General features: G+C 39.2%; 1 protein-coding gene across 2 annotated transcripts; it reads left to right on the top strand.

The window, feature by feature from the left end:
• Positions 1–4,143: 4,143 nt before the first annotated feature.
• On the top strand, positions 4,144–21,192 carry LOC101861879 (chitinase domain-containing protein 1). 2 transcript variants are annotated; one of them, XM_013080170.2, is made up of 12 exons: positions 4,144–4,235; positions 5,820–5,950; positions 6,370–6,519; positions 7,494–7,626; positions 8,537–8,578; positions 9,233–9,339; positions 10,659–10,720; positions 12,175–12,267; positions 13,734–13,832; positions 14,622–14,780; positions 16,309–16,386; positions 18,386–21,192. In XM_013080170.2, exons 2-12 carry the CDS (start codon positions 5,828–5,830, stop codon positions 18,525–18,527), a joined length of 1,188 nt encoding a protein of 395 aa, XP_012935624.1. In that variant the 5' UTR covers positions 4,144–4,235; positions 5,820–5,827; the 3' UTR covers positions 18,528–21,192. The 2 variants fall into 2 exon arrangements, with proteins under 2 accessions (XP_012935624.1, XP_012935623.1); XM_013080169.2 differs by having other exon boundaries at positions 4,151–4,240.
• The last annotated feature ends 4,168 nt before the right edge of the window (positions 21,193–25,360 follow it).

Genomic DNA, 25,360 nt, shown 5'->3' with positions numbered 1-25,360 from the left:
GCAAAGAAAAAGAGAAAGCGAGCGATACACAGATACAGAGGAGAGAGAGAGTGAGTGAGAGAGAGAGTGAGTGAGAGAGAGAGAGAGAGAAATAGAGAGCGTGACTGCTCGATTGAAAATTACATTTTTATTTTTTTCAAATTGTGATTCCTCCAACTCTAACTCCAAAAATGGAGGAAAAAAGACATCCGCAATTTTCATTTAGATCTAGATCTTGATCTAGACAAACCTCGAAACTAGATCAATGATTTATGTTTGTCTGTCTAGATCGAGACCTAGGCCATAGATCTAGAAGAATCTAGGTCTACCCCACAGAATTCTCACTACCTTGAGCCAAGAGGGCGCTGAAATGTTCCGAAATCACAAAAGAGTTCCGCTACCGGGTCTGTATACTTTGTGACTTTGTTCCCGGTTACCGGGTCTGTATACACTCCCATAAATAAAAACCTTTTTTTTGGACCATAGTCCGAATAGATAAAACCCATATTCGGACTCGAGTCTGAATAGATACAAATTATATTCGGGCTCGAGTCCGAATTGAGCTAGCCTTTGTTCTTTTCCTTGTGAGTAAGCCATGGGCCTAACATGCGTTTGAACATAGAGTGACGCAAACTGTTTTTAGGTAAAAGGCGCCCATCTTGTTTGACGTCAGACCAGGATACCCCTTCGATCACATGAGGACATAAGTATAGCCAACCGCATGACACCAAAGATGGAAGTGTTTATGTATATCAAGCTTAATCTACCTCTCGCTGTCGGAAGTTCTGATGGCCGAATAGACAGCGCGTCTGCGTTTGAAGTTATGCAGTGATTTTATGAGTGGGTCGATCCTGGTCCCGGACAGTTATTTTTTTCTCTTCTCCTCCTCCCGACTGACCAACAGTTTGTCCCATATATAAATTATAATTTGTTGCTTTGTAGTTTGTTTTTTTAATGTATAACATATTAGTGGTGAAGACTGCAGGAGAAGGGGGGGGGGGTATCTAGATCTAATCCTCCTGTGTCTTTACGGCAATTTTCGTGCGGTTTATTGTCTTTGCGTTTACCATGTTTCAATTTCAAGCATCAGCGTTCCTAGTCTTACTGTTCTGAGCATCAGCGATCTAGATCTAAGCGATCATGATCTTCCATCATGTCCAAGTACTTAGATCTAGGAAATACGAAATGTTACCGAAAACACATCATTCCATGCGGTACCTCCACTGCCTTCTTAAAATAGTCTGTGGGTTTCCCAGGAAGTGATGACATCACATTACTAAAATTAGCAGCTAATCAGAAAGATGCGTCTTCTACATTTAACGGCATGTATATGGGCCTAGGCCTAGTTTTATGTCTAGATGATAGATCTAGACCAGTGGTTTTCAAACTTTTTTCGCCCATCGCCCCTTTTTCACCCAGCCGAGTCCCAGCGCCCCCTACTCCGCCCCAACCATCAGTACGACATAACGACATGCATAATATATAACAATCACAAATAAAGAGAGAGCTCAAAAAGTAGGGTAAAAAATAAAGTGCCAAAATTGTAATGATTTGGTTCTGAATATTAGTTGGGTCAAAAATCACCATCCTTACAGAGTCTTAAGTTAAGCGTGTGTACTAGAGGTAATAAAACACATTTTTTCTTCAATGTTATGCAAGGGCACTGAGAACAAAGTACAGTTATTTTATGCTTATGTGTCATCGGTATTAAACGACCAGTGTTGTTAACATCAATAAAAAAAACATGTATTTAAAATTATGACATTTACAGAAGCAAAACACTAAAATAAAAGAACCCAAAATAGCGATCATTAGTTTGAAAACAGATTGACATTATTTTTATGAAACGTTTTCTCCCATCAAGGTGCTGCAATAAAGTTGCCTGAGATTTGTTTATATCTCCATTGTAGAACATTAAAATATTATTAAGCTATTCAAATGTGAGAAACCACATGTAAGAAAAGTATGCATGGATCTTAGTCTGTAATTATCACCATCATCGTAATCATCGCCGTCATCATCATCTTCAGTTTCATCAGCAGTGGCAGGATATGCACATAACAAACTCTATTAAACAAGGGAGTATTTTGCTTTAATAGAAAAAGAAGAAAGAAAAGCCAAAAAAGAAAAGACGTATTCAGGTGTCAAGCAAGGATAAAGTACGGAGTAAACATATACAAATAAGTCATTGACACTGCCCTAATGGGAAGTACGGACCTGGTGAGACGAAACCAACTTTTCAACATCAGGTTTCAGATTGGTCAGTAGCATAGTATGCTAATCGCCCCGCTCTGTGATCCTTATTTTTTTCCTCTGCTTCGTCAGCAACCTTGTCACTGCACAGAATCCCCTTTCTACTAGACTGGTAGGAAAAGCAGAGAACAACTACTTGATATTTTCCCACAGGGAGGGATATTTGTTTTGCACAATAGTTTTCAACCAGAATGACTGGTACGACTTTTTGAACAATGGTTTGATTTCAAAGTCACTTTTCACTGTCAGCTCTTCTTCAATTGCCACTGTCAAGTCACCCTCTGTTCAAGTATTGAGTGGGTCCAGTACCCAGTCTGGAATTTCCTGTTAAAAGACATCAGTAAACCTTGTCTTCGCGATCATATCAGCATGCAAATCTCTGAGGTGGTTGGTTTCTATTTCTAGTTCCTCGCCAGAAACCTGCCCTTCTTTCAGTGTCTCCGTCAAGCTAGGAAACTGAGCAAATTCTCTTCTGCCAATGTTTCGGTGAGACAATTCCAATTTCGACAAGAATGACGAAATCATTGATTTTGCCTTGATCGGGTTGGTGTCATCCCCGTGCAGCTGCAAGTTGAACTGGTTGAACTTTGTGAAACGATCTGTGAGGAACGAAATGTTGTTCTTGTGTTCTTTCAGTTTATTGCAGAGATCACTGTCTGTTTCTTGAAAAAAGCTCCAGCACAGAGTCAAACAGGCCCAACAATAATCATGTTAAACAGTTTCCTTTTGAGAGCCACCGGACTTTAGTGTGCAAAAGAAAGAATTGAAGGTTCTCGTCATTTTCAGTGCACAGCTGTTGGAATAATCTCGAGTTCAAAGCATGGAAGTTGATCTCGTTCACACACTTGATGACAATGGCCAGTGTGTCATGCAGACTTTCATTCAGGTTTTTTGTCACCAAATTCTGTCTGTGAATGACACAGCGAACAGTTAGTACTCAAGGGACTGATTTCTTCAAGAAGCTCATAAATCTACGGTACAGACTGGTCATCGACGGTGCTCCTTTTGTTGCACAGGCAACTTTATAGGCCGGAGGAATCTGTTTCTCCTCGAAAAATTCTTGGACCACTTTTCTTTTAAAATAGACTCGACTTTTGTTTCAACATTTTCGCAAATAACAATTCTTGCATTATTTACCTCACCCTCTATGAACCGATATCTAGTTGAAGGCTGAACTCACGTCCTTTAAGCATTTTGCACAATGATTCCTTTACCTTTGCTGACATCCCATCCATACGTCTTTGAACGGTAGTGTCACTTAGTGGCAAGAACTTTCAACACAGGCTCCGGGGCACGGTGCAGGACTGTTCTTACCACCTCTCTTATCGCAGGTAATGAGGTCCTCACCGAGAGTACGTGGTTTGCCTGCCTTTGCAATTAGCAGAGATAATTATAAGTAGCTCGTAAGTCTTCATCAGCTTGATCAACGTCGGCTGCAAACATCTATTTAATTGATTTTTATTTCTGAAAATTGATCTTTACAGTTTTGAAGAATGCCAGATAGTTGTCAGATTTGCCGGGATGAATCATCTTTATATGGGCTTTGACTTTGAGTGCTGGGAAAGAAAGTTCTTAGTAATAAATAGTATTGTAAACTATGTCTAAGTTATCAATTTTTGTTTTTGTTTTTTATGTGGCTTCTTTCCCTTCACCATTTTTTATGTTGCATTTCATGAAAATTTCACACAGCCCCCTTAACGCCCACCACAGCCCCCAATCGCCCAATTTTGCCACAGCGCCCCCCAAACTGTCGCCACCGCCCCCCAGGGGCGGTAGCGCCCACTTTGAAAACCACTGATCTAGACTCTAGATCTATTAGATCTGATATTGCAAGATCTCTATTGATTTGCATGGCAAGTGCAAGCTTAGTTTACGTCTTGCCTGTTGGCTTCAACTTTTTGTTTTCAGTGACATGTCTGTCGAGAACATGACATGGATCTACCTGTGCTTGAAGATTCTATCTGGAATGAAGTCTAGATTTTGAACTTAAAAGCTGAAATCAGGTGAGGTAGGCCTATTTATTTCACTTTCAAAATTTAGATCTAGACTTCATTCCAGATAGAATCTTCAAGCGCGGGTATATCATAGGTTCTCGCAGCCCGTCTGCCTAAAAGTTATCTTCATGATATGGTCTCTGACTGTATCATCGTATGCTGTACTTTTTCTCACATGAGTTGTTGAAGGTAGTCCTTGGTCTATAGATCTAGGATGAAATCATAGTTGTGCTTAAATAAATAATTGATTTTAGATCTATATTATAAATAAATGGAGTGACTTTTTTGACTCAAGTCCGAATAGACAAAAATTATGTCCTGACTTTAAATTGATTCCAGCATGACGCCTGCTCCGACTTCCGACCCCTGTTCCTAATTTGAATATTTCCCGCATTTATGAAATTTTTCTTGATTATAATGATAACAATCAAGACATGAGCTTTAATATCCAGTTACTAGATCTACCTAAACTGGCCCTCCCTACATCATCAGAGCAACCTAGATGAGTTGACCTTGCCGGTGGCAAAGTTAATCATGTCGACCTATAAGACTGCGCGTAGCGATCACGCACTCTCGGCTTGCTGGGGGGAGAGGTGTTGGGAAGAGGCCACGGCTGTCCATGTCGTGCGATGTGATTTTTAAAAAGTTGATTACAGAAAAACTATAACACACAACAAAATGAAATTAGACATGTGGAAAGGCAAATGGTGGTGGAAGTAATGATGATGCTGTAGTGGTGGTGGAAAGACCCTGAGTTGTTTGGTTACCGTGCACGTAGACTCTACCATTGGGCAATGAGAGTGCAGTCTTTTGACTTTTGACACAATTACACAGCCCTAGTAGGTAATTCTTGTTCTAATTCTGGTTTTACGTAAAATCCGGCGACGACAGTATGTAACCTCCTTACACTCACATAACTCACTTTGAAGCTGAGTCCGAATAAATAAAACATTTCTTCGAACCCGAGTCTGAATAGATAAAACCCATATTATATTTGGACTCGAATAGATTAAAAAAATCTAATTGCACTCGAGTCCGAATAGAGCTGGCCATAAATAAATCTGAGAACCATTCAGCAAAATGAAGTCGTGTGTATTATGAATGATTATTTCTGCCTTTGCTCCCTTTGTGGAGCATTTAGACTCTCATCATTGCCTTTCTCACCCTGCTCCAGGGTATAGGCCGCGGACAACCATTTTTCCACTTTTTTTCTATCTTGGGCTAGCCTCTTGATGTCATTCCTTGTCTTCTCACTTTTCTGTACATCAATTTCTGTAATTCTTCTCCAGGTTCCACGCGGTCTTCCCCTTGATCTTTTACCCTGTGGATATCATTCCATCGCCACCGCCTTCTTCCTACCTCATATCTGAATGGGTTCCATCTTATTTTCTTTCATTGGATTTAGACCATAGCTAGGCCATTCAACTAACTCTCCAGTAATGATGATCGTGGACCAGTATCTCCAACTATATTATAATATCCAGTTCTCCTGTTCTGTGCATCCATAGTTCTGCACTAGATATTATTTCGCCTTTCTCTTTTCGTTCTCCCTTGAAGGATAAATGCACCTTGTTAAATCTACCTTTGTTTCAGAGAACATCATGCACTTTGAATTACCAACCGTCTGGATTTGTACAGTAGCATTGTCCTTTCAGTTCCTGCTGCCCCCTGCAGAAGGAACTTTATCGAAGAGTGACAGAGGAAAGAAGAAAAAAGAAACGAAGGTACTAGTTTGTGCTGTATCAACTCTTGTCAGCTGAGCATCAATATTCAAATTTCTTTACTGCTTCAAAGGCATGATAAAAAAGGTTACATTCCTGTCTCAGATTATCTACCTGCCAGTTTTATGATTAATTATGAACTGTTTTAACTGCCGACGTTTATGACTTAAATCACAACTTATATCCCAAGGTTGGCAGTGTAGTGGGATGTGACTGTAATGTATGAGCCAGATTTGCCACTACATTTCTCTCTGACTTGCTGCCCAGTAACTTATCCAAGAAATATTGTATACACCAATTTTAATTTTAATTTGCTAGGAATTAATCTTTGTGGAGTCTGAGTCATTTGTTTGTTTATTTTGTCTTTAACTCTAATAACCGTTCTGTCCTTTGTCTTTCATTCATTGGTCTCGGTGAAACAGGTTGAAGTTGCTGACAAGAATGTTGTTGACAGGGGCCTTGTCAGTATCACGCCCAAAGCCAAAGACATCATCAAAGAACATTCTTTATATTTTGATCGAGACCGAGAGGTGAAAAATTTCGAAGGAGAGATCCTGGCTTATGTGACCCCGGTAAGCTATTAATTGATAGCGGTTTGCCTTTTTACAATTTGCCCAATGAGGCATATTACATTTTTGATAAGGCGTGGTAAATTAATCTTGACTAAACATGTGTTTACAGGAAATCGGATATACAGTCGAACCTGCCATGAGGGCTAACTCTATAATACGGCCATCTGTACAAACGGCCACTTTCCATTTTCCCCCTTGCTTTTTTTCTTAATAATTTCACTGTGTAAAACGGTCACCTGTCCAATGCCACCGCAGCCACCATATTTTAATACACAACCCCTATCACACCAAACAAAAAACGCCTGTCTTAGATGGCCACCTCAGTGACTCCATTACGTTTTGTCATAAATTCTGTCATTTGCCGCGGGCGTTCTGTGCGAGCCGTCATATCCAATCACCTGTCATTCTTGTTAGGTAGTCCCTCCAACCAATCATGTTGCGTTGACCCCTCCCACTGTTGACTAATAGGCAACACATTTTCAGCTGCTGGTGAGGTAAGCGTGTGACCCTCATAATCCATTAGCCCATTTTTTTGTTTTGGTTTATCCTTGTTGAGTGCTTGGTCTTATTCTTATAGAGTGGAGAGCTTGTGGTTTGGAAATGCTTTGAACATTTTTTAAGGAGTTGCTTAAATATTCTAACTTGATTTGGTCTTGCATACTGTTTAGTGTCTGAAAGGGTTGACCTCGCCTGTTTTTTTTTTTTTTAGGTATGATCACTTAGACATATTTCCTACTCTTAGTGGGCTACTTTGTGTTTACACCATCTGTAAATATTCACATAAGAACTGTCTTTGATGGTGAAAATCATTGAAGGCTCAGTAATCAAATCATTTTTTGGGATCAGAATGCATTCTGTAAATACCATCATCCCAGCTCCATTCTCAAGCAATCATGTCATGACTGTTGTATGTCACTCATAGCAGTGGCAGGGTTATTCTTGTCGACACTACTGATTGTTCTGTGTGTCCACAGTGGAACAACCATGGCTATGATGTAGCTAAGCTGTTTGGGTCAAAGTTCCAGTATGTGTCTCCAGTCTGGTTGCAGGTGAAGCGACACCCAGGAGGTGCCTATCACATTCAGGGCACACATGACGTGGATAAAGGTAAGATTTTCTCATTGTTTTATGGAGGTCCTGCTGTCATTCCTCATCTTCCTCTGCTCCTTCTTCTTCATTTCCTCCTGCTCATCCTCCTCCTCCCCTTCTTCTTCTTCTTCTTCTTCTTCTTCTTCTCCTTCTTCTTCTTCTCCTTCTCCTCCTCCTCCTCCTCCTCCTCCTCCTCCTCCTCGACTACTACTTCTCAGGGATAGTCAACCCTCAACTCTTTGACAGCACAACAAAATTACAAATATTTACGCTTACTGCCGTTCTTCCATGTAGAATATTTTCAGAAATTCTCTTGATTATTAATTTATTCTATTTTGAGGTTCTTTTGTTTTGGGAAGGGATTTAGAATTTATTCCTTGCAGTCAGCCTTTTCAAGCCTTCTTCTCTATAACTTTCAACTTTCAAGTTGTTATTGAAATGGTCAATGGTACCTCTAGTTTTATTATCCTCATCGGAAATGTTGAGGTATGTGATTCTCCCTATTCTGAAATTAAGAGTGCAAAAATGTATGGAATAAAGACAAGTTGTTTGCTGATCATGAACTCAAGACTTTGACTTGGTGCTTTGGCATCAGAGACAAGCAACTTATTTTTATGTCAGAGTCCTGATGTTGTTATTAATCCAGCTGCTCTTTTCTCTAACGTCATTTGGTCTGCTGCTAGTTCTATATTGAGGTTCTGCTAATCGAATTTAACATCTTGAATTTTTAGAAATGATTTGTTTTCTGGATGAGTACTTTTTGTTTTATAAGACTCATAAAATGAAGCTGTAAGTACCCATAAAAAATTGATTTTATTCTAAATTGTCCTTGGTCATTCCTTTTGTTTTGAGTACTGGTTTTTAGTAATGGTTTTATACCTCAGTGAGATATTTTAACGTTTTAAAAAAATCTTTTTTTTCTACACAGGCTGGATTTCAGCTGTTGTTCAAGGCCGAAAGACACGCATGGGTAATTTGTGGTTGATGAGTGTCATGTCGACAGTGACATTGACCATAATGTTATAATGCTTGAAAGAGGGAATTAGAATTCTCTCAAAATCATATGAGATTTTTTTTTCGTCAGTACGTTTTTTGAGTGTCAGTGTCATGTTTTTAAGTAGGTTTTTTTTTTTAATGACTTCCTTGGTAAGTTTTTATATATTTATGGTCTTTTATCTTTGTAAACTCTGCCTACTGGGATGCACTTTGCTGCAATTGGGGGAAAAACCCAGCAGATCCTTCTTGTGTCGTCTGTCTCACTGAGTGCATTTTTTCTTATTATTGAACTGTACAGCGCCACCATTCAGCAAGAATTATTTTGAGCTAATTTTTGGCTGCATATGTAGAGAAACAAAAAAGTATCTGTTCCTGGATGTGTGAATTGGAACGTTACACAATTATTGTTTACCTTTACTTTGTAGTTCCAGAAGCGAAAAGAAAAAAGCTTTATATCAGTTTCACCTTTGCTCAGATTAGTGTGGTAATATTGCTGATCGGAGAAACTAAGTATTCTGCCAAGGGTAGCCGCATGGTGTTGTGAGATGATAAATGTAGTAAAGAAAGAAGATGCTAGCTTCTCATCTCAAGATTACAAGACATTCAATTTGTGTTTTATAATTTTCAGTCCCAAGACTTCTATTTGATGGCTGGAGTTTGGAGGACTTCAATAGTTTGTTTGAAGATGAGGACAGCATAGAGGACTGCATTGAAACGATTCTGGCGACTATCAAAGTAAACAGATTTTTGCCCTATATTTTCATGAAGCTGCACTTTTAACTATAATGTGATGTGTTGAATCTACATGCTCTTTGTAATGGCATGGGTGTTGCACCTCTGTTGGCTTTTTCTCTCTGGGTTTTACACCCCTTGTGTGAAGATTGGCAGGATGGGATCAGGTTCCAATTCTTTTAAGCATGAAGAAATAGTTGAGACTAGTGATGAGCATGCTATGCAGGTTGTAAATACTTTGAGAGAAGTGCAGGCATGTGCTGACCACCTGTGTAGTTTCAAAGTAATCACAAACCTAAATTGAAAGTTCTCTTACATGAATGTTTGAAAGTACATCAACACCCAGCATGTTGCTGTCTGAATAGGCATTTGAATAACAATACCAGATGTGTACTCAAACACCAGTTACTTTGTGAGTTACTGAATTTATCATCTGCTGGCCCTGAAACCAAACAGTGAAACAGAAAAAAATGTTACTTTTTGAATGTTGTTCAGTAGTCAAGGTGAAAGCACTGCTGAAAATGTTTTGCATGTAATATTTTTTTTGTCGAGGAAGCTTGGACATAATGTGGTTTTGCTCTTTCTACATATTTTATGTGTTACTGTTATCCTAGTCTGGTCTTTGCTTCTTTCTAGAACACTAATTTTCTGTTTATCCATGACAGCGTTTACACTGGTAGAGTTTTATGCATCTGAAAAATAAAACTATGAATGCATGAATATTTAAAAGCGAAAATTCAGCAAAGGTAGTTTTTTCGTTTGATGTTTAAGTTCACTGAGTGAAGTGCCTCATTGGAATTTACTCTGCTTTTTATTTCGTAGTATCCTGTGCTTCAGTAGCCGTAGGTTTTTTCACCTTTCGACAAATATAATGTGTTGATTGAGTCATTGTTTTAACTTTTTTTCTGTTCCAGTTTGCTTTGTAGGTGTTTGTCACTTTAAAAAAGTCTTATTGCCTCTTGTGTTGTCCAGCCTATTTAGTTTCATGAGTAGTCTCCCTTATCATGTGAGCTGGAGTGTTAGATTTTTTTGGTTTTTTGAAGTAAAGTCAAAATAACATCAACTTTATGCAGCCTTTATGGTTGAACAGATTTTATCACTCCCAGTTCTGAGTATGGTTTGTGGGCCCTTTTCATCCACTCATCACTGTTTCTTTCATTCTATCTATTCCTGGGGAGCGTGATTGTCTGATTCATGTCCGGCTCCCTCGCTCAAAACTAACAACTGAAATGGAGAAATTGTGTTTCTGAACTGACAACTCCGACCCTAATTTTTTGTTTAATGGCCTCTGTGACTTTTCTTTTAATATTCTTTCTATCTAGGAGTACAAATGGCCCGGGATTGTGGTGGAGATATGGTCGCAGTTAGGAGGACAGAAACGCAAGTGAGTAGTTTGTCAAGATGTTTCATACAATTTCATATTTTTACTTCTTCTCAGCCTGTTATTGATTCAAAGTGCCTCTCATCATTTGAACAAAAACTTTCCCTCTAGTCCTTGTCTTTTATGTGTCTTCAGTATCTTCTTCTTGTGTTGTCAAAACAGTACCGTTTGTTTACATGGAATTTGATAGGGTGATAGTCCTTTTACTTATAACGAACACAGATGTAATTTATGTGAATGATTATGGTGAAGCTGCTTGTTATTCGAGGTAAAATTAAAATGGAATAGAATTTCCAACCAAGGGAGAAAATGCTTGACTGCATCGGGAGGCACTGGTGTTCAGCATTCGATGGGCCACACCCAGTTAATAATACATTGCATGACCACGTCCTGCCAGTTTTTACGTACAGTCAAAAGGGGCAAGCTGAACAGGTCAGGGTAATGAACCCATTTGTGAAAAGTGTGACCTTTGATCATTTAACTTTAACTCTCATTTGGTTGAATGTGGGTTTATTTTCTGAAATGATTTATTATGGCAATTTGCACAATACATGGATTTATTTTTAGTCAAATTGGCTGTTTCCAGATGCTTGTTTCATGTCGAAGATGTTGTCAATGAGATCTTGCAAGATGATGCTGATGAGGAGAAGAATATTACGTTAGTGTTTTAAGAGTATGATTTAGATGCAATGAACAATGCTTTTAGAGAAAATCAGAGGGTGATTGATGCTGTTGTTAAAGATATGTTGTAAGGGTTGTTATAACTTTTTTGTGGTGGTCAGAGAAAAAAACACCCTGCTGTTTTATTATCAACCGTAAAACATGCACATCTGGATACTGCTAGCATCAGCTTCACAGACACAAAAATCAGAACTGAAGCAAAACAAAGAAGAATTACCAGTTTTGAAATTTGCTTTTAAGAACTGCACATTGAAAGATGTATCGTTTGTTTTAAGGTCAATGCCCTGATTGAGTTAGTTCTGTGAGTTTCTCTATGGGGATGTAGAACAATAAAAGTAGCTGTGATTTTCAGCAATGTGACTTTTTCATCCAGGGTAAGTGAAATTGCCATAACTTTGTTATAAGCAATAGTTCCAGTACTTTTGGGAGTTAAATAACATTTTCTTCTAAAATGCCTACATTCCATTACACAATCATTATTTTAAAGTGCCACCACTCTCTACATGTCAATGAAATGTGCAGTGATTATTCACAGGGGCGGTAGAGTAGTAAGAAAAAAAAACACTTCTGTAGTCTATACCTAGTATCTGTCTCTTATGTGAAATAAAAATATAGACATCAGACATTTTGCCCGGTTTCATGGGCTATAGTTAGTAGGTTTTTGATTTGAGGTATCTTTCTTTGAAGTACATGTAGTGATTTAGAGCTCTAGTCCAGTGTAAAGTCAACCTCAGAAACTATGTTGTTAAGGAAGCTTTTCCATTGTTTTACCTCAGGGAACTGGTGCACTTCATCAGCCACATGGGTGAGATGTTCCATGCTGCTAAGAAAGAGCTCATTCTTGTGATTCCTCCTCCAGTCTATGGCAGGTCAGTGGAAACTTTGTAACTGTAGTCCTTAGCCTGTAATGGAGATAAATAATATGCATATGGGACATTGCACAATGTTTTCTGGGGTTACGGACCTGTAAATTGGTACAGAGAAAACTGTCAGAAATGCCATGAGTCACTGCCACTCTGACAGAAAGTAACTCGATTGGCCCTTAGTTTCAGCTCTAATCAGATATTTGTTTGTTTTCCTTTGTCATGTTGAATACAAATGGTGGAGAAGTAGCTCTCAAGATACTACCATTGGCACTGCAAGTTGGGAAAAAAAATGTTTTCCCTTTGTAATAATGATTATATATATGGAGCTCCTTTCATACTTTTGTCGTTATTACCTTCCCCTGAAGAAAATTAAATATGTTGGAATGTGTTTTTTAACAACACTTTTGCTCATTGATATATAATCATTATGAATCAATAAGAAGTAGGGACAATCAGGTCCTGTAGATTTACCAAACTGAGTAAGTGATCAAAGTTTTTTAGATGCACAGTCTGTAATTTTGCCCTCTTTTCTGTCTCCTAAAATGTGTTAGTTCCGTTAGACGATTCCAGGTATCCTGTTGTCAGTACACCAGTCTGTAACAGATATACTCTCTTATAGATATTGATATCTGGTTTGTGGAAAGTGTCTTTTCTGAGGGCATGGTGTGGAGCAGTGGTCTTCTGGGAGTAAGCATGTTGATTTTTTTGTGATATGTTGTCCTGCAGTTACCCTGTTATACAGATGCTATTTTGGGGCTGGTTGGTGATTCAGTGGGTACTTACTTTACTTTTACTTTTACTTTTTCATCCTCTGTTGCCGTTAAGGGTCGAGGGGAGATGCAGTTTTCTATGGTAGGCCAGCTCCGCAGCTCTTTTAGTTGTGATGTTATGTTTTCTTAGGGTTTCCTTGACATCCTCGATCCATCTTTTGCGTGGCCTTCCTCTTCCTTTATGGCCTGAGTGCTTGTTGTTGTAGGCTATCAAGGCTGGCTGGTCAGGTAACATGCATTACAGGTGGTCAAACCATTTTATCCTCTGTCTTTCTATGTAATGCAGGCAGGACTCAGTGCCGATAGCTGCTCTTACTTCTTCATTTCTCTGCCTGTCTCGTCTTGTGATGTTAAGGGTTTTGCGGAGACATTTCATTTCGCATGCAGTGATTTTGCTTGTCTGTCTTGGCAATTGTCTGAAATGCGGTTTAGTTTGTCTTTTAAAATATTTATGCTGGTTTTTCTATGTATTTTATACTAAAACATAATATAAGATTTTTTTTCTTTAATATATTTTGGAGTACTCAGCAAACACCAGACATATCTTTACTCTCCTCGTTGTAGTCTTTGCGAGATTACTTCTTTAAAGTGCACTCTTACTTTATGTTAATTTTTAAAGGAATTATCCTGAGGCTATCTATAGTGGAGGCTCAGGTTTAGTTTAGTCCTAGTATTTTGTTGTGTTTGTTTTCTCATCAGGAATATCGATGGCATGATTAGCAAAACTGATGTAGATGCCCTGAGCAGCTACGTGGACCGTTTTAGTTTGATGACCTATGACTTTTCTAACCCTGGCCGGTAAGTACAAATCCATTTTAAGTGGCGATGTGGGGAATTTCAGCCCATTGTGTTTTCCCCTGTCGTAACACCTAAGTGACTTATTAGGCCAATAGGATTGAACCAATTGAGTTGTTAGAGAGTACAATAAATTCTGGGTTGGTCCCTTTTCTTTACCATGCCTATGTTGTTTCTGTCTGTCTTTCATGCTTTTTTCAAGCACCATATGATGGTTATCATGTTGATGGGCTTTTCCAAAAGTCAAAATAACAAAGAGCAGCATTTTGAAGTGAATAAATAGACGTGTCATCTGTTGGAAGCATGGATGCCTTTTGGTTGTTCCACATAAGGTGACAAAGCTCTTCTTTGTTGGCTTGCTTTGGGAATTTGTGTAAAATTGTGTGTTTTAAATACCTGAACGAGGATTATAGGGATGCCTTTGTGTGTGTGTATTTGGCTGTGATTGTGTTTGTGTGTGTGTATGTGTGCACACACAGGTATTGTGCTTTCATTTTTTTTCCCTGACCTCATCTTTTCAGCCCTGCCCTGTGGTTTGGATAAAAGACTGTGATAGTTTGACTTTTGAGCTTGAGTGTTTGTAAGAATAAACACTCCGTATATATCTACATACCACAGTCCAAGCACCCAACCACTCCAACTTGTTAGTGAGAATCTACACTCTCTTTCTCGACACAGACCATGTTTGTGTATCTATGAGAGTGTCTGTGAGAGTGTCTGTGAGAGTGTCTGTAAGAGTGTCTGTCAGCATGTGTGTTACAACATAATAAGTATTGCTTGCTCATTGCACAGGCCTGGCCCCAACAGCCCTATTGAGTGGGTAAGAGACTGCATCCTCAACCTAGCCCCCAACAGTAACTCACCCGTCAGAAAAAAGTTGCTAATGGGGCTCAACTTCTATGGACTGAAATACAAATCCGGAGGTGGTGGTGATCACGTGCTAGGGAATCAGTAAGTTTTTTTGTTGCCATCAGTGGAGACGGGTAGTCTTTTTTTCTTTAGGTAAGTGTTTTACGGCGATCGTAACTTCATAAAGTCATATGAGCGCGCTGGACACAGCTAACATTTTTTAGTTGGTAGGGCATTTTCAATTTTGGCCGGGTGGCGGCTAAAGCCTACTGTTATCGATTTTAGATCACCAAGGGATCTTTAACATGCGCAATTTGCTCACGGGACCTCCTAGATTTCTCACCTTTGTCCGAGAAGGCTTGGTGTCAATCTTTCCTATCAGAAGATCAGGGGTGTGGCTGAAAGACAGCAATAAGAAAGAGCCAAGGAGTAGCAGTAAAAAGACTGCAGAAAAAGTGAGGAGCCCTGAGGAAGGGGCAAAGAAGGTGAGGGGGTGGGGGCAGAGAGAGGAGAAGAAAGCAGACGATAGGACATTGCTAGAGAGCAGGAAAGGAGGTGAAAGGAGACAATTGAGAGGCGAACACCTTAACCTCTAGGCCACGAGAGCCCCCACTGGTAGTCTGAGCCGAAGACAGAATTGTGTACACTAAGTGCTCACAAGCATGACATCTCTCTCTCTTTCTGTCTCTTTTTATCTCTGTATACTTTTGATTTCATCCTTCTCTCTCTTTTCTTTTATCAATTCTGTCTCTCTCTTTTTCTCCCCCCCCCCTCTCTCTCTGTCTCTGTCTCTTTGTCTCTGTCTCTGTCTCTGTCTGTCTGTCTGTCTGTCTGTCTGTCTGTCTGTCTGTCTGTCTGTCTGTCTGTCTGTCTGTCTGTCTGTCTGTCTCTCTCTCTGTCTCTCTCTCTCTCTCTCTCTCTCTCTCTCTCTCTCTCTCTCTCTCTCTCTCTCTCTCTCTCTCTCTCTCTCTCTCCCTCTCTCATTCTGTCTGTCTGTCTGTCTGTCTGTCTGTCTGTCTGTCTTTCTCTCTCTCTCTCTCTCTCTCTCTCTCTCTCTCTCTCTCTCTCTCTCTCTCTCTCTCTCTCTCTCTTTCTCTCTCTTTTTTGTTTCTCTTTCCTAATTCTACATTCCCTTTCCTTAACCCTGTTCTGTTCCTCCCAATCTTCCACTTTGACCCTCTCCATTTCTTATTATCTGCTTTCTTTATCTCTCACTCTCTCCCCGTGTTCCCCTTTCCTCTTTCTCTGGTCTCCTTCAAATTCTATATTTTTCTCTGTCTCTTCCATTTTTTCCCTCCCTCCTCTCCTTCTACACCCTGTTCTTTTCATTCTCCCTGTTTTTCAGTTTCTGTTTTTTTCTGTTTCTTTCTTTTTCTGTCTTTCTTTTTTCTCCCTGCTTATATCACTCTTGTCTCAATCCGCCTCATCCCCTGCCTCTTAACTATCAATCTCTTTTGTAGGAAAAAAAGTGATATATTTTTTTTTTCAATCAAAGCAGTATAAGTGCCCCACATTATTCTTTCATGATAATTATAGGTTTAGGCTTTATCATTTGGTTTTCATTGTACAATATGTTGAGATTGTACTGAGGGACTTTTGTGTATACAACTAATATCATTTTTTTTTTAAGGTATATTGAAATCCTGAAAAAGGCTAAGCCATCTCTCAAGTGGGATGAGCAGACAGCTGAACATGTGGTGGAATACAAGTAAGTAGGAGAAACCCACAAAAAAGTTAGAAATAGATAAGCAAACCAAATCTGACCTTTAGCAACTTTTGAGATATAAACTGCTTGCAGTATAGCCTGGAAATGTTGCTTTGGCCTCCGTTTGGGTAAACTTTTGTTAATGGCATCATACTCACATGCATCATATGTTTTTATGGATAGCCCTGGCTTAAAATAGACAGTTTTGTGCAAACTGATAGGCTTATACTGATATTTTGTAACATTAAGCAACATGCCTCTTTTGAGGTACCCCAGACCCATAGATTTCTGTTGAATACATTTTTAATGTGTGTATTTGAGGCCATGAATGCAACATTTAATCAGCTCTCAATAGGTTACTGCTGGAGAGTGCCCAGTGGTCAACATATTTGTAAGTAGTTGGTGGAAAATTGCGAGAAAAATATTTAGTTCCAGTTCCATGTAATATAAGATAATACCTGTGTAAAGAGACTACTTTTTGTTTCTAAATAGGTTATCGTCTTGGGCAGATGTCTGCCATATAGAGGTGAATAATAGTTTGTATTTTGTATGGGAAATAAAGGCCCCTCTGATTAAATTGAAGAACAGGATTGGATTATATCGTTGATGTCGAGATAGGACCTTGTTAGGTTAATTGGAGAAACATTTTGTAAAATATTTTGACATAGATCAAATAAAATAAACCTGTCTAACTTAATTGTAAATGACAAACATCCCCAAACAATCAGGGCCTTTTTAGATATAAAAAGGGTCCAGTCTCTAAACAGTTAGTTTTTTTCTCCACCTGTATAATTTAACTTTTCATGGTAATGAGGTTCCATTGCAACACTAACGATGTACATGAATATGTTTATTAGGGGAAGCACTATTTGGTTTATTTAAACAAAATGCATTGTTGCTGAATTAGTTTTGTGTGAACACATTTCTAATACTAGTATGCAGAGCAGGGGTGTGACCACAGATTTCTTGACGAGGATGAAACTATCCGCTCATATTTTATTGTTTTCACTGTGTGCTGCATTTATTTCCTTGCGCTGAGTTACATTTTTGACTTTTCATTCCTGGGGCCTTATTGAAAGTTATCATGGTCATGATATGGAGGTGGTTGTTATTTGAAAGTCAAATGTATAGGGAAATCATGAATGGTTGTTCTGTGAACTTAGTCACTGAAAGAAGATGTTCGTTTTTCAGAGATAAGTTACGTGGCAGGTGAAATTGTAAAAAGAATTTCTATTTAACAATGCGGGTGAGACACTGAGTCATAGAGTTTTTGTGCAAGAACATAAATGTGTAGTACAGTCACAGGGCATGCATTGTGGGTTCCATTTAATTGTGAGGCTATAAACTCCTTGAACTGCATTAACTACAATGATTCATGTTTTTAGACTATCTTTGATCTGTGTGTTGCAACCCAAAAGTGAGTCAGAGGGATGTGAAGTTGCTGTGTATTGACTTCAAATGAGTCATCGACTCAGATGTTTTAGAACAGAAGATGGTTCTGCAATTGTTTCAGGCAAAGACACAAACTCATAGGTCCTATTTCTCTTTAATAGCCTTCAGTATGCTGTGAAAGAGTTAGACGCAAACTCAATCTTATTGGAGATTGACATAATACGAAGGCTTCACTGCTTTACTTTTCTTTTTTTCTGATATGTAAGACGTCTGACAAAATGAGTTTCTTCTTGGGTTTTAGCTCTTTGGAAATAGATATGTCATATTTATAGGTGAAGCTTGTATAATTTATAAGCACAGAATGTTTTAAAAAAGTTGAACTTGAAGAAAATGGTATCATTGGAACATTTACAAATTTGACCCTAGTGTCGATTTTGAGCCTATGTCTCCATTCATGGTTTGTGGGAAGTAACCCATTTTGTTTCCACACTTCACATATATTACACTTGTCTTTCAGAAAATATTCTCCTTTATATTATCAGAAGTAAAAGAATGGAATACTGAAAGCTCTGACTCAACCCTCCTCCCCTGTTTCCATTTTTCTCAACAGGAGCTCTGACGGCAACTACAAAATGTACTACCCAACACTTAAATCTATCCAATCCCGACTGGATTTGGCTAGAGAAATGGGCGTCGGCATTTCATTGTGGGAAGTTGGACAGGGGCTAGACTATTTCTACGATCTACTCTGACCTGGTGCAGCGTTGCATTGTATTCCTTTTGTTGTTCGCTCATTGATTTTATTTTCAGGGTGTGGTAAAATGTGTTGAGGGTGAAATCATTATCAAGGGGATGCAAATGTATGAGTTTGCGTTAATGTGTGAATGAGTATGTTTTACGTGTGTGTGTGTGTGTGTGTGTGTGTCTGTCTGTGTGTGTGTCTGTGTGTGTAAGAGTATGTGCTTTCTAGTATTGCAACAGTTTCTAATCCTAAGATTAGAAGGAAATTAGGGCTGCCGCAGATGATTGAATTCCTCTGTGGGTCTTTCTGAGGCTTTAGGAAATTCTTTGACAAACTTGAAAAAATTTGAACTGGTATTATATCTGGGCCACTCCAGAACTGACAGTTTCTGCATATATAAGGTCACTGCGGAAAAAGTTGTACTCAAGTGATAAAGTTCTCAGTAACATGTGTACATGCCTGAGAAAAGGGTCCACATGCAAATTTTTGTATTTACTATTGTAGTTTGTTGCATTATAAAGAGATGCTAGCATTTCTCCTGAGTTAAATATATAGGAAAATTTAACATTTTTTTTCACAAATATAGTTGGTACACTCCTCATTGCTTTTGAGATATCTGAAGTTTTTTGAAAACATGGTCATCAGGGAAGGTCTTGAGTACTAGCTCCTATATATGTTGGGTAAATGCATTCCACTTTGTATTTGAGGAGAAAATGGAATACTTGTACAGTAACTTGATTATCGTTATTTTTCAATGTGATACCTTTTTCATACTGAATTTAACATTAGGTATGTTCTATCGTTTAATTTTTCGAAATGTCGTTCTGGTTTAAGGGTTATACACTCAGCCTCAAATATCTTGACCACATTAAGAATTGATAAATGAGTTCAACACATCTGTAATTTTGAGTAACTAGTAAGAACAAAAATTAAGGGAAGTATTTATGGAAACAATTACTGTGACAGTTAGTGGTCAAAATCATGAAAAGTGCACAACGTCCATGAAAGGATAAAGGGATGGATAATGTGTGTGCCTTGTTCAGTGTCAAAATAAAAGAAAGGATGCGAGTTGTGTTGATAAGCCTTATAACTTTAAAAAACGGAATGGAAATTGCTCGTACATCAGGTCAGGATCATGATGATGTAACTAGCACTGGTCAGAGCACGCCAAGCTTCCCCCTTGAGTAATCACTTCTCAGTCCATACCTTCATGTTTAAAAATCACACACACATACACACAGATACAAGTACAATTCACTCACCATACAGCCCAATACTGTGCGACACTGTCTGTTTTCGATCACCTCCGAGCAACCACCCTCGTACGACTTGATTCTTGGAGATTCTAACACCTTATGCACTACCGGTACATGTAATGCACAATGATGTGACTCAACACCATCAGTGTCATGCATTACGCTGTGTGGCAGTGAACCTGGTGGGCTCATGTAATCTGATACTCTACATGATGATGGGTGTGCTTCTTTTCATTCATGCGTGCCGGGAGATTTGAATTCGAAACAATAGTGAGGAACAATTTGGACAGCTTTTTTCAGAGGAGCTGATTGACACATTTGTATTGGTGTTTGAGAAAACAGTGTTGCCAATACCAAGAAAATATATCCATTCAGACAGGGAATGGCATATTACTTGAGCTACCCATGAATTCAAGCTTTCGGTGTTTGAGTTATTTGTGCTTGACTAGCTGTATATTTTTATGCATGTGCCTTTTTATCCAGCTATGATTTATTCACAGCTCACTCACCTTACAGCTGATTGGATATGGAATGTTTGCAATTTTTCCCCTGTGTTTTCTGTTGATTGTGTTGTTTGCTTTAGAGCAGCCTGTGTTTTCTGTTGATTGTGTTATTTGCTTTAGAGCAGCCTGTGTTTTAGTTTTATCATTTTATGTTGCCATTGTTTTGACTAGGTTTATTTTAATTGGCTAATTTATTGGGAGTAGTTTTATATACTCCAATGTTCAAAACCATGATCAGTGCCGACTTATTTTTTGCAAGTTATCATTTCAGCCCTGCAGCCGTTATATGCAAAGAGGTTACGTGTCTTCATTTACTACTTATTGTTGTGCAAGGAGCTGGAAAAATGGTTTATTGACTTCTCTTTGTGTACGACACACTTTTTGGGGTTCTCTAGTTGTGGAACAATTGAAGGGCTGTGTTTATCTGTGTTTCTCTGCCTTTCTGTTTGGACATTTTATCCCTCTCACCCAAGGTTGCCCTTGAAAGGGAAGATTAAAGCCCACTCTTCGCAAGTGATTTAAATTGTATTGATGGAGATGTGGAATTTAAAATCTCCACAAGTAAAAAAAAAAAGGAAAAAAACAGATTTATTGATTTTGCATTTTTTTTCTCTTTTGCATTTGATTCTGCTTCCTCAAGAAGAAGCATAATTTGCTCTCTTCAGGGTCATTTGCCCAATTTGTTCAATTAGTTATTATTTCTGAATTGTTTTCTTGATTCTGATTGACAATGGTATGTTGTGCCTTTGATGAATTTGGGAAAATCTTGGTAAGTTGATGGGGAAGTATTACAAGAAATGATGATGTGACAGTATAAGTATGTTTTCTTATGAAATTTTTGCTCACGTTTTGCTGGAGGTTTAAGGAATGTTTGATTTGAAATTATGCTTTTTAATAAAAAATCAGTGAATTACAATTCTGCTTTTGAGTTTCATTAAGTACCGTATCATAATATTTTAATTTGTCAGACTTTGATTCTATTTATTATGTTCTAAATCATGCAGTCAATTTTGTTGATGCAACGGTATTCAATGAGTGTATTTTAATAAATGAGGGGGCTAGAGTATGCCTATGCTTAAAGTCAAAACGAGGAAGACGAATGTTGGAAATCTCTGTCATCTTGGGTTTTTTTTGTTCTTGTGATGCCCTTTTAGATACACAAGTCAGTGGAGTAGCCAACTTGCCGATACAGCCCTGAACTGATTGTAACAAAAAATATATTACTTATAGAATGAGAACAATTCGAACTCTGCTCAATTTTTACTCCTTTATCTCTTTTTATCTAATCTGTGATCATCTGGATCAAGGTAACTTACGGTGAAGGGATACTAAGGTAAGCCCATGAGACAGAGATTTCTTATTATGTTGACAAGGGCTGTATTGTCCTTGAGGTGGCTAATCCAGCATTTGGGTTTGTGACTTCACAAGTGAAGCAAGTGGGATGAAGGCACAAGCGGTCAGGCTGTCCTTGACCTCTTCCCCTATCTACGATTGGTATTAGTGAAGCCATTTAAACCACTTATACCCCCCCCCACCCCCACTAGGGAAGTGCTATTGACTGAAGTTGTCTTTAGACCATTTCCAAAGGGGGATTTTAACAAGTTCTTAAGTGCAGTATCAATATCATGCTGATACTGTGCCGGAACAACATTGGGGAGACTGCTGCATTTTCTCTTCTCATCCTTACCATCGTCATTTCCCTCTATTTCTTTCGTATATTTGTCACTCTCTTGTGAACTGCTATTTCCGGGGTGCCTTGATAGTCGAAGCAGACTTTGTGTTGTTGAGGCTAGAGAGGTGAGCTGAGTTAACCTGATTCCCCGTTTGGACTTCTCTTTTGACATCCACCTCTTGGCGCTCATATGACCGTATGCAGGTACGAGAGCCGTAAAACCTTACTAAAACGAACAAACCACTTATAAGAAACTAAAACAAGCTTTAGAGAAAAGGAGGTTGAACTGCGTGTGCGCGCGCGCGCGTTTGTGTTTGTGTGTGTGTGTGCGTGTGTGTGTGTGTGTGTGTATGTGTTTGTGTGTTATGAAAGAGAGACAGAGTTAGAGAGAGAGACCTATACTTGTATTTAAAGCAGTTTTTCAGCGACAATAGCATGATGTTAACATCTTCCCAAGAATATAAAAACATGCTAGTTAGTAACGTGAGAAAAAGAAGAAAAACACCAAGCCAGACCAGACACCATTTGAAACATGAGAGAGAGAGAGAGAGAGAGAGAGAGAGAGAGAGAGGGGGGGGTAAAAGAGAGGGTAAAAGAGATAGAGAGAGAGAGAGAGTAAAAGAGAGTAAGAAAGAGAGAGAGGACATCCAATATGACCATGAGTTGTATCACGAGGAGCTGTGTGATAACCTGTCTCCTTCGGCCTGGATAATGCTGTCCTATATTTCAGCCTGTGTCAACTTGAAGAGTCCAAGATTGTTCTTTACTTCAATCTCTAGGGGCCTCATTTCACTTGCTGTTTTTTTCTTTGCTTCGAGTGTCAGAGACTACTTTTGGGTATCATGTGACAACAGTGCAGGCTTTGATTTAGCACTTCCAGAATTTCCACTAGTATATAACTATTCTTGTGATATACAATCTGCGGTGTTTGGAAAATCAGTATTATCGAGAAGAGTTTAATCTATCAAGTTCTATCGTCAGATTCAACGCGAGGTAGGTTCTGAATTACTTGTGATGGTTATGAAGGATGGTACATTGTGACTTTTACGTCTCTTGTTTACTTTATCCTGTCTGCCTACCTACTCAAGACCCCCGCACGTCTCTCTCGTTGACTTATGACCTTCACGTTGCGCCCGAGTGTCTTAGATTACTATACTTCTCTATTCATTATGTATGCCGTAAAATCATGCTTATGAGCCCGTTTTTTGTTGGGTTTTTTGTTGTTGTTTTTTTTTGGCTGCTTTGTTTTTGTTTTGCTTTTTACTCGAGTTTCCACGGAGGTTTAGTCTTATTATTGACGTTTTGCTTCTTTGCTTTGTCGAATTGTTGCTGCCTGCTTTATTGATTTCTTTTTAAGGTGGAAAAAGGGAGAGGGGGGGGGGGGGGGGGAGGGCACTGATAGGGGTGTCCTTTCTGAATATTCGTCAGCTTTTCATTTAGATCTATACTCAACACAAATAATCCTCTTTCTGTAAGCAGACTGTTGTCTTGTTGGTTTTCCCATTGATTGATCTAAATTATAGTCTAGCTGGTTACTCCGTCTGTGTATCATGAACTGGGAACAATTTACCAAAATGTTGACAGTGTGAGGTTGTGAGGAGAAGTGAAAACTGGGATATTGAATGATGTCATGTTCCTTGTCAAAGTACGGAACTTGTCTATATAGATAGAAGGACCATATGCCTTCACACAAAGAGCTTCTAGTAGGCTATGATTAAGACAAACGAACCAGTCTATCTGCTTTAGTTCTTGCGGTAGGTTTACACCACAATACGCTGGCACCATGACGAAGGTCAGCTGATTTTTGGGCTGCGTGTCTTGCATATTATCAACAAGCCTTTTCTCCCTGCTCATAATCTATTATCCTTGTTAATTTTATCCACCCGTTAATGAAATCAAGATAGCAGAGTGAATTTCCCAAAACTGTTGTGTTTGAATAAGCATCAGTAGTATTTTACTGGCAGATACGTTGCTCTTTGGTGAACTGCTTGTTTATAGTTTAGGTCAAGCATGGGCACATTACGGCCCGCCGGCCAAATGCGGCAACCGAGCATTTTAAACCGGCCCGCGTGTTGACTCAGTAATTAACAATATATGTGGTGAGTTGATAATCCGGCTTAACACGGCTCAAGAAGGTGCCTAAACGTTCTCTGTAAGTGTTCCGCTGTGTGACGATGTAGTCATCTGTATAGCCCTCACGTCTTCCTTTTCAAATCTCTTTCCACCTACTGCTTCCTTCTACTTCTATTTAATTAGATATGTCCCCATTATATCTGTTATGGCAAAGTGTGGCAATGCAAGACACTATATACAGAACTGTTTAATATCGTAATCTCCTAGCGGGCTTTAATATCTATTTTAAACGGGTTCTCAGGCACACACTTCCGTGGCACAGAAAAAGTGAGCTCTTGGGTGGATCGGACTTTTATGCAGAGTGTTCTGAGGCGGAGACCACTGTATCATTATTTCGTCTTTTGGTCTAGCAAGAATCAATATGGACCTTCTATCCTTTCAAACGAACTACTCGTGAATACACGGGCTCTGACAAAAATAATAGGACAAGCATTAAGACGTACATTGAACGGTAGGCCCAACCGGGCATGGGAAAACGTGTCCAAGTCATGGGCCAAAGCAGGACAAAAAGTGGGTGAAGAAAGCGATTGAGAAGTCCAAGTTATCAAAAGTGAGAATAAAACTGACACAATAGCATAACATGTCAATCGTGGGCATTTCAGGAGATAAAATAATGATTACATTCTTCTCCTTCCATGACCCGGGGGGGGGGTCATATGAGCGCGCTGGACACAGCTAACATTTTTTAGTTGGTAGGGCATTTTCAATTTTGGCCGGGTGGCGGCTAAAGCCTACTGTTATCGATTTTAGATCACCAAGGGATCTTTAACATGCGCAATTTGCTCACGGGACCTCCTAGATTTCTCACCTTTGTCCGAGAAGGCTTGGTGTCAATCTTTCCTATCAGAAGATCAGGGGTGTGGCTGAAAGACACCAAACAGAAGGAGCCAAGGAGTAGCAGTAAAAAGACTGCAGAAAAAGTGAGGAGCCCTGAGGAAGGGGCAAAGAAGGTGAGGGGGTGGGGGCAGAGAGAGGACAAGAAAGCAGACGATAGGACATTGCTAGAGAGCAGGAAAGGAGGTGAAAGGAGACAATTGAGAGGCGAACACCTTAACCTCTAGGCCACGAGAGCCCCCACTGGTAGTCTGAGCCGAAGACAGAATTGTGTACACTAAGTGCTCACAAGCATGACATCTCTCTCTCTTTCTGTCTCTTTTTATCTCTGTGTACTTTTGATTTCATCCTTCTTTTTCTTTTCTTTTATCAATTCTGTCTATCTCTTTTTCTCCCCCCCCCCTCTCTCTCTGTCTCTGTCTCTTTGTCTCTGTCTCTGTCTCTG

This window comes from Aplysia californica, unplaced genomic scaffold, assembly GCF_000002075.1.
Source record: "Aplysia californica isolate F4 #8 unplaced genomic scaffold, AplCal3.0 scaffold00076, whole genome shotgun sequence".
Taxonomy (NCBI): domain Eukaryota; kingdom Metazoa; phylum Mollusca; class Gastropoda; order Aplysiida; family Aplysiidae; genus Aplysia; species Aplysia californica.
The sequence above is the reverse complement of the archived record's forward strand: the minus strand, read 5'-3'. Positions and strand labels throughout refer to the sequence as shown.

Coding starts and splice junctions, on each gene's coding strand:
- LOC101861879 (XM_013080170.2), top strand. CDS start 5,828: ATGCACTTTGAATTACCAACCGTCTGGATTTGTACAGTAGCATTGTCC. Junction 5,951..6,369: donor AGAAGAAAAAAGAAACGAAG/GTACTAGTTTGT, acceptor TCGGTGAAACAG/GTTGAAGTTGCTGACAAGAA. Junction 10,721..12,174: donor TTAGGAGGACAGAAACGCAA/GTGAGTAGTTTG, acceptor GTTTTACCTCAG/GGAACTGGTGCACTTCATCA.